Below are 9,481 nucleotides of genomic sequence, written 5' to 3'. Positions count from 1 at the left end.
GGGTTCCCTCCTATCAGAAAGGGGAAGGGCTAATGTAGCCCGTGTCACCAGACACTCAAATGCAGGCTCTGAGGATCTTTACTGGGTCTTAAATTTGGATCGCTGTCAATCTCAGCAAGAAAACAATATTTATAAGGAAAGCAGGCAAAAAAGAAGTTTCTTTTTTGACCTCTCTCCATAAGGGTCTTTTGGTTGCATCTCCCCGCCCCTCCGCCCCTCACCCCCGGCTCAGGACGTACCCCTCCAATCCGCCACCGAGCCTCGATCAGGATCTTAGCGGTTTACTGGAGGGCCTTAGGGTCAGGTCAACAAGCCCAAAAGGGGGTGGGGACGTATGTCGGGGGTGTGTTCAACCTCAAAGCTACGAGCACCGAGTCAGACCTGAAACGAGGGAAGTTGGGGTGCGTCTGGCTCTTCCTTAAGATTTTGAAACCACCCACCTCCCCACAACAAAACGGCAGCCTCGGAATATTTTTGAATAATACAGTCGAATTTGATATCCGGTTCATTAAAAAAAAAAAAAAAAACACGGCAAACATGCTTGCTTCCTTCGCCAAATCGGAACTGGAGCTGAATTCTGGAAAAAGGAAAGGATGAAAATCTTCCTTCTCCATCCTCGTCTCAGCGGGGATGGTGGAAGGTCCCCTCTCGACTCGCCAAGACCCGGGCACCTAGGGTGCCTTCTCGCGTCCCTGTGTGCCGCGCTCGCCTTCCCAAACCGCGCGCCCCCTCGCTGCCGGCGCCTCTAGGGTTAAAAGTTACCTCTCGGTTTCTTCTGCCTGCAGCCCCCACCCCCCACGGGGGCCGGATGATGTAACCCCCTCCCCGCGCCCTCCCCGCCCCCCTCCACCATGTGACACTTTAATTAATAATAGCGCCGTCAGCACAACAAACGCACAACCCAAGGAGAAACTTGGTGTCCAGGGGAGGCCCCCGGCGGTCGGAGCGCGGCGGCGGCGGCGCGGGCGCAGAGGCCGGAGGAAGAGGCGGCGAGGGGCGGCCTGAGCGCGGGGAGGGAGCGAGGCGAACGGTCATGTGCCCGTGCCCCCTGCACCGCGGCCGCGGCCCCCCGGCCGTGTGCGCCTGCAGCGCGGGCCGCCTGGGTCTGCGCTCCTCCGCCGCGCAGCTCACGGCCGCCAGGCTCAAGGCGCTCGGCGACGAGCTGCACCAGCGCACCATGTGGCGGCGCCGCGCGCGGAGCCCGAGGGCGCGGGTGCCCGGCGCGCTCCCCACCTACTGGCCCTGGCTGTGCGCGGCCGCGCAGGTGGCGGCGCTGGCAGTCTGGCTTCTCGGCAGGCGGAACTTGTAGGAACGCGGGGCTGCGTGGTGGGGCCAGAGCCGAGACCCAGCCGGATCGAGCAACAGGTACGCGAGCTAGCGAAGGAGCGGGCGAGAGCCAGGGCGCGGCATCTGGGCTGGGGGGTCCCGGGGGCGGGGGAGTGGCGAGTTCGGCTTCTTCTCGTCCCTTCTTCCTCCCTCTCTGCGTCCCTCTCGAGGAAGCGTCTTCGTTCCCCTCTCCCACCCGTCCTCACCCCTGCTAGGGAGACTCAGACTGTTTCTGCCCCTTTCTCATCTGCCACTCAGTAGCGCGGAGACTTTGGGGCGGACTTCAGTTCCGTCGTCGCCACGAGCTCCAGAGTAAATAGCACACAGCACAAGTAAAAGTGCCCTTGCCAGGGGACGTGGCCACCTGCCGCAAGTCATTATTATGGCACTTCATTTTCAAGACAAGTCCCCGGGCCCCTTCCCGGCCAGCGCCTGCCAGTCGTGAGTCGCCGCCGTCTCCATCGCTGTCGCAGACCTGCCGTGACCTCCCCCCCTTCCTGAGTTCCCCCTTTTAAGGCTCTGCAGGTTACTGGCTGGCTGGGTCTTTCCCTCCAAGACCCACAAACTTGCCAGTTTTCTTTCGTCCTGACAACTTCATCGCTCCTTCTCCGGAGAGGTGTCCTGTTCAAGGAGCTTGGCTTCCGGTCGCCAGACTTAGGGAGCTGCTTCGCTGAGATGTCCTAGAAGTGGGGTGGAATCGGAGGGTCCTGGAGAAACTCTGCTGGGGAACTCCTGGTGAGAGGTGTGTAGTAAGCCCTTCTGAGGCTGTTCTGCAGAGGGAGGGAATGTGTGGAGTGCTTACTGTACGCTAGGCTCTGCACAGAGGTGGCCACTGAACGCCTGATGTGTTCGGTGCTGCTGACAAATGCTAGGCCATTGGGTGCGGGAATTATTGAGCACTAGTCGTGCGCCTGACACTGTGGTAGGCACTTTGGGGGAGCAAACGTATAAGGATCCTTTGCCCAAGTTTTGGAATAAGAGAGGGGCGCGGCAGAGGGTGGGAGTGGAGAGAATCAGGTGACTCGAGGCCACCAACGTTGGAAGGCGTAGAGGCACAGGTGAAAATCAAAGGCCAGAGAGCCCTCTAACCTGGTGGCCCCGACTCTCGTCTTCGGCGCGCTCGGTCGGGCCGAGCCCCTGGGGCGCCGACACCTCGGGAAGCTGGCGCAGCGCCCGCACGCGAGGCCTGAGCGTCTGCGCCCGCGGGGAGCGGTGGCAGCCGGAGCGTGGGGGGTGGCAGCGCCCGGGGAGCTGCGTGGGTGCGCGGGGTGTGAGCCGGGAGCGCGGGCGACAGATGTCGCGTGGGCCCGCGCAGCTCGGGCGCCGGTGAAGAGAAGTGCGGGCTTTGGGGCGCGCTCCGCCTGACTCCCGGGTGCTGAGGTCCCATCCGCTTGTCCCCGCCTCCCCACATCCTGGCCAGAAGGGGCCGGACTGGGGCTGCCGACTCCAGAAGGGCGGAAACAGCGTTTTGGACCAAGTATAGGGCCCAAATAACCCGAGGCAAACGAAAGGACTTGAAGCCCCGAGCGTGGGATTTGGGAAAAGGCAGAAAGAAGGGCGGAGGGAGAGGGGAGGAAGGTCAAGAAGATGGGAAAGAAGGTTGGGGGATCGAGAGAGATACCATATGCAGAGTACATTGGAGTGCGGAAGTGATTAGGAAGAAAGATGGGAAGAAAAAGGAAGCTAACAGAAATGGGGGCTGGGACGCGGCTTCTAAGTTCTGGGGTCCAGGTTGGATTATGGGGATGTCTGGAGCTACACGTAGGTGGGTGGGGACTCCTCACCAGAGCCCCGTAGTGTATGTGGCTGGAGGCGGGGTACTCTCAGGCTATGAAAGTTGAGGCCCCCCGCCGTTTGCGTGGACAGGGTGTGCCCCAGTGTGCTCGGACGGAGACAGTGGGAGGCAGGTTTCGCTGATGCGAGGGGTTGGCAGGTAAGTGTCATCCTAGAGTTTTTTTTTCCCCCTTGCTCACTCTGGTTCTGTCTCAGAGTCATTTATGTCCTGAGTCCTGATTCGGAGCCACCTGTTCTGAACAGCCGTCCCTGGGCTCTCCTGCACCCCTTGCTCCTCTCTGTGCCCACCACCGCATCTCCAGGGGTGTCAGGCTTCCTATGGCGCCCTGACCCCAGGATGCCCCCACACTACCCTCTTCCAGTGCCGCCACCGGCATCCCCATGCTCGGGCTCCTTGCCTGGCAGATAGAATTCTCTCCTCACCATTTTCATCTGACCTCAGAAGACCTGCAGTTCCCGCTTTTCTGGCGTTCGTGCTTAATTTTTTTTTTTCATATTTTCCCACCTCTAGTGAGTTAGGTAGAAGGGAAAATCAAGACAGTGGAGAAAGACTTCCTTGCATTCTGTAGGATGCCCTCCACTTCCCTTAGCCTGCTGGGGAAAGGGACGTGTGCACACCCTACCTTACAGTCACTGACAGGCCTGTGTCGGAGACCTTTAACAATGGTCTCTTAGGTGTTAGGGTTGAGCTTCGCTATATGCAGATCAGTAGTCTAACAAACTTGTTCTGACCTCTACTGTGAACCAGTAACAGTTTCCTCACAAGCCATCATTAAAAAAAAGAAAGAAGTCCCAAGACTCAATTTTCCTATCTGTAAAATGGGGACAAGAATAGTATTGGATTTAGCAGGGCCCATATGGGTGGCTTGCAGTTATAATCCCAGAACCCAGGAAAGCTGAGGCAGGAAGACCACAAGTTTGAGCCCAGTCTGGACAATTTAGCAACCCCACCTCAAAATTAAAAAATGCAAAGCTTTTAGAAAGGCTAAGGCTATACTTCCCTGGGTTCAATCCATAGTAGTGGGAGTGGGGGGTAGGGGTGCTGAACTGAGTGCATAGGTATTAATTACTAAGAAGGTTAAATAAATTCACATGCAAAAAAAAAAAAAAAAGACTTAATATGCAGCTCAGAACAATGCCTGGTTTGCAAGAGGTGGATATAGAGGTCAGCTATTGGGATTGTTATTGTGCACTCCGTGTGTTTGTTGCCCTAAGTAGTCTGTGTTTTATCATCATTGTCCGGGTGCTCACCTCTCCTTCCCAGCCTCTCAGGGGAACCCCTGCCAGATGGGTGAGGATGGGCTGAAAATTAGGAGCATGAGTTTAGGGCCCAGACGCGTCCGTGGCAGAGACCTTGCACAGTATGTGTGAGGCCTTGGGTTTGATCCCCAGCATCTCAAAATAAACACCCAGCCACTTGCGGGCAGTGTGACCATCCTCAGAGCCTGCAGCTCACGTTTCCTCTCTGGGTAAACTGGATCTGTACTGGTCCAAGGTGTGGGGAGGAGGCGTTAAGAAATCCACTTCAGTGTCCAGGGCTGGGCCGGTTCTTGGTACCTTCCACTTGAAATAAATAGGGCCATTCTTATTACATCAAAGGGGAAACGGAGGCAGAAAGTGTCCAAGTGAGTTGCCCTGAAGTCAGAACTGGAGTTTCTGGTTTTGAGGGGTAAGCACCACCTCCCCATCCCAGCCCCCACTTGGAGGAGGGGGACTGAGATGGTGCGGGCGAGCTGGAAGAGAGGCAGTAAATTCCTGCACTCCTGAGATTCCCTTTCCCAGAGAGCCTGGGGGCAGGCTCCTCCGAGGCGCTGGAGGCTGCGGGAGGATGGGTAAGATTTAACCAGTCACCGCTCTGAGACACTAGAGAGGAACAAAAGACGCTTTATGGTGAGCTTCGGCTCACGGTGGGAGGGAGCCGCTGGCAGGAGGGAGACACGTGCCCTGGGAGGGAGAGAGTAGGAGCCGAGGAATCTGCCCGGGAGAGGAGCGGCCGTGGGGGGGCGGGGGCAGAATCCAGCCTTGAGACCAGAGGATGGGGAGAAAGAGCGACGGCGAGCTCCAGAGGCGACGTGGTCGGTCAGCGGCTAGGAAGATAATGGGCCGTTAGGACCCTGCTTTAATGAATTAATGACGGGCTGGTCGGCTGGCCAGACGCGCTAACTGGTTCTTGGCAGGTACTTTGGGGATTAAGTGGTTAAACCTGGAGGCGCATCCCTCGGGCTTCCCTCTCCTCCCACTGCGCCCCTGCCAGGGTTACTTTGAGTGCGGGAAAGCTGGGGCTTCTGCTTGACGAGGGGTGGGAGGCAGCCGGGCAGGAGGACAGCTGTTGGGGGAGGAACCTCCCGGAAAGGGGCCAGGTGTGAACTGCAGGAACAGCACATGCTCCCTGTCTAGAGTCATCCTCTTGCCTAGAGAGAGGCCACAGGTGCACAAGTGACAGAGCGGTGGATGTCAAAACAGCTCCGCCAGGGGATAATTAAATCCGCCCCAGATGTGGGCTGGGCGGGCTTTGGCGGTCACACCTCTTTTCTATTGAAAAGTCTGCCCTTCAGCCTACCTAGGGAGGCCAGAAGGAGTCAGGCTTCTGTCTCCCCGCGGTCATCGCCAGTGTTTGCACGTAGGATTTCACCCGTACTTGGAGCTACCCTATGGTGTTCTGGCTCCTGGGGACTTCGATGTCACTTGTGCCTGATTGTGTGCTGCATAAATGAGACAGTCACAAACTGCACCTGCGTAATTCTTACTGTTTCCCAAAGGACCCCCCCCCCCAAGCTGAACCCGGGGTCTCACCCTGCTGGACAAGAACTCTACCCCAGAGCTGAATCCCCGGCCCTTGAAAAATGTTATCTGCCCTGAACTTATGATGCTTCTGCCTCAGTCTCCTGAGTAACCGAGATCGTAGGCATGTGCCTCTGCCCTAGGCCCAAGTTTGGTTTCTTTTTTTTGTTTAGTTGATTTTTTAAAAAAGACTTTATTTGTTTGTTTATTTATTTGGTACAGGGTCTCACTACACAGCTCAGACTTGCAGTGATCCTCCTGACTCAGCCACCTGAGTACTGAGGTTATAGGCATGGGCCACAGCACCCGGTTTCGGTGGCCGGCATGGTGTGCCCAGGGTTCTGGGGCTGGTATGTCATGCAGTACTGGGGATCGAACTTGGGACCTTGCACTTGCCGGGCAGGCGCTTAGACCGTTGAGCTTTCTCCTCAGCCCCCAAGTTCGGTTTCTTTCTCTTACTGAGTTACTAATATTCAGGTAGCAGTAGCAGTAGTATAGATGGTGCAGGGCCTCAGGTGTGCCTGGCGAGTCCTCTACCCTGAGCTACCCACTCCTCATCTGTTGCTGAGTGCCTGCTGTATTCAGGGCGCAGTGGCTGCAGGCAGGACCAAGTCATAGAAACAGCTGCTCTTTGCGAACCCATATTCTAGTGGCTAGCTGTTAGGTACAAGCCTACAATTGACCAGACCAGGCATTCTACCTCAAGAAGATTTATTGGAGGGAGGAGTAAGTGGGCTGGCTGTCTAGGGGACCAAGATAGCAGGGAACAAGGCGAAGCACGGGGCTTTTAAGGGGTTTTGTGGGGAGGGTGTTTGCGGGCTGGAACAATCCAGGGAGAGGTAATGTTGGCAGGGCTCCCTGGCTTGTGGGGGACTTTCGATGTTGACAAGAAGAGTTTCTGTGGTTTTCTGCCCAGGTCAAAGTCAGACAGACCTGTTCAGTGGTTGTGCCCCCCCACCTTGTGGCCAAAAGGAAGTGAGCTTTGGAGTGAGTGAGGGTCCTAACCAGGTTGAGGGTCCTAACTTACCAGTAGAGACAGATAGTAAGTCAATCAGTAGAGACAAGTACAGCAAGTAAATCAGGGAACTTGTTGTCTTCCTCTACAGTGTAGTGGCTTCAAGCAACTATTAGGTTATGCTTATGTACACAGTGGGTTGGGAATCTGGTCAGGGCCTATGGAGGATGACATGTCCCTGATGCACAATGGCTGGGGGGAAATTGTGGGTGGGGGACCGCTTCAGGTACATGTCTGGCTATTGCCGCTGAGAGAGAGCTGGGGGTGTCAGAGCCTTTTATGTTTTAATTATTTTTTCTTTTTTTGTGGTGGTGGGCATTGAACCTGTGGCCTGTGCCCTGAGCTACATCGCTAGCCCTTTTTTAATTTTTAATTTTGCTATGTTGCTCAAGTTGGGCTTAGATTTGTGAACCTTCTGCCTCTGCTTCCCAGAGTGCTGGCATTACAGACATGTGGATCAGAACTTTATCTTGTAGCCTGGGCTTCCTCCCACCATGGCAGCCTCAGGGTAGGATTGAGGCACGCCAGCTCAGAACTCCAATGGTGGGCAACCAGGGAGACTAGGTAGAGCCACTTTGCTTTCCTGACCACGCTACTTTGGGAGTCACTTTGTTCAGAAGCAAGTCGTCAGCCAAGGTGGACTCAGGGGCCATGGATTACATTCTATCCCCTGGGAAGCAGCAAAGTGTGGGGGTCAGGAGAGCCTGTTGTTGTGGCCATCTCTGAATCATGCGGGTCCAACCCAGATAACTTCGAAAAGCGCCAATGGTGCCGAAGGTCACACACAAAGACTATGTCCTAGATAGGTCTACCAGAGGGCTTAGGTCAAGGGCTATTTGGGGAAGAAGGAGAGGAAGGAGTCAGCCGCGTAAAGACCTGGAGAAAGATGTTCTGGGACAAAACGGAAACAAAAACAGGAAGTACAGTGACCCGGATGTAATCCTTTGCCCACCACTCTGGAGGAACAGGAAAGGAAGTAACACGGCTTGGTGTCTGACCTGGGCACAAGATGTGCGGATGCAGAGGTGGACAAATCCTGGGCTCTGCCGCTGGTGCTCTCAGATGCATTCATAGAAAGCAGACTGCAGCTCAGGCCAGGCCCCAGCCTCTTCCTAGAAGTGAGGTAGTTCACCTGCTGAGCCCAGAGAGGCCCTGGTGCCCTGCATTAGCTTACCAGTGCCAGCTCTCGGGGCCAGGGGACCGAGTGGTCCCTGGTTGGCTTTCTGTTGCCCAAGAACTTCCACCATTCAACTCAGCTACCTCCCTTCTCTCCTTCCTGCCCTACACTGCTGCCCCCACCTTGGGTGGGGCATTGCTGTTTTAGGCTGCACGGGTAAGATAACTGCTGGATGCTCAGGAAATAAGAAAGCTCCTCGCCCTCCTATGGACAAGCAATTGGCTTCTCCCGGAGGGCAGCCCACAAAGCCGGACTCCCATGAGCCTCTGTTCCATGGGTGAGAGACTTAGGCCCCTGGAAGGAATTTAGTTGTTTTGAGAAACTGTGTGTATTCTTCCTTTTAAAAATAACTTTTTTGTTGATTGCAAAAAAATTCCACATTCATTGTTAGTGATTTGAAAAATGCTGAACAGAAGAAAGTTGCAGTTGCATCTCTTTGAGAAGAGAGGATGCGGCTTGGAGCAGAAGATCTGAGTTGCGGAAGACTGTAGACCCTGCCCCTGTGTACATAGTGGGGTGCGCCGGAGCCTTTTCAGTGGGTCCAATTTTCTGATAACCTCCTGCTGCCATCACCAGGGGCTCCCTGTCACAAACTGATCCCCTTGTCCGGGTGGTGCTCCCCTTTCCAGCGGGATGAGAACTGGGCGGCTCTGCCCCATCCATGGTTTCCTGGACTCCTCCTGGGGCCCCCAGTGTCTGGTAGATGCTCCCTAGAAACCTCCAACTGCCCTAGCTAGACACTGGCTAGTGGACAGAGGCTTATTCATGGGAAGTGTTAACCTGCACAGCCTGAGCAGTGATGGGTTCAGGGTTAGATGAATTTTATTCAAGTGGCATCTCTAGAGAATGTGGAAATGTCCCATGAAAAGGCAGCTTCCTGGGATCAGTGCTATTTTATTTTTATTTTCATTTTTATTTTCAGGACTGGGGATTGAACTCAGAGGTGCTCTACCATTGAGCTCTCTTCTCAACCCTTTTTATTTTTTATTTTGAGTCAGAGTCTAAAGTGGCCAGGCTGGGTTTCAACTTATGTCCTTCTGCCTCAGCCTCCTGAGTATCTAGGGGTGACAGGCATGAACTATGGAGGCTCTTTATTGTTTTAGTTCTTAGATAATATCACCTTGGGCTGAGGGTGCAGGTCAGTGATAGAGCATGTCCATAGCGGGCCAAGTTCCTCGGTTTGATTTCCAGCACTAAAAAGTAAAACCAAATTCTATTACCAGAAAAAAAAAAAAAAAAAAAAAAAAAAAAACCAAACACGCCAAAACTTAGCTTCCTTTTAAGAACCAGCAATTTTTACTTTGAAACAATGTCAATAAAAGCTGTATATGTACTTACAATTCTCTCTCTGCCTCTGCCTTTGTCTCTGTATTTTTTTTTTTTTTTTT

At 54.5% G+C, this 9,481-nt stretch overlaps 1 protein-coding gene across 1 annotated transcript in view; it reads left to right on the top strand.

Annotated features, from left to right (window-relative positions):
- Positions 1-1,033: 1,033 nt before the first annotated feature.
- The window catches only part of Hrk (harakiri, BCL2 interacting protein), an 18,931-nt gene continuing 10,483 nt past the window's right edge, over positions 1,034-9,481 (top strand). Inside the window, exon 1 of the mRNA XM_004636222.2 lies at positions 1,034-1,365. Within this exon, the coding sequence (XP_004636279.1) occupies positions 1,034-1,309 (276 nt within the window). The 3' untranslated portion in view covers positions 1,310-1,365. The remainder of the gene's footprint in view (positions 1,366-9,481) is intronic.

The sequence above is a fragment of the Octodon degus genome, unplaced genomic scaffold (assembly GCF_000260255.1).
Source record: "Octodon degus isolate 3935 unplaced genomic scaffold, OctDeg1.0 scaffold00079, whole genome shotgun sequence".
In the NCBI taxonomy this organism is placed as follows: Eukaryota; Metazoa; Chordata; class Mammalia; order Rodentia; family Octodontidae; genus Octodon; species Octodon degus.
Note: the sequence above shows the minus strand (reverse complement) of the source record. Positions and strands in the feature narration are given on the sequence as shown.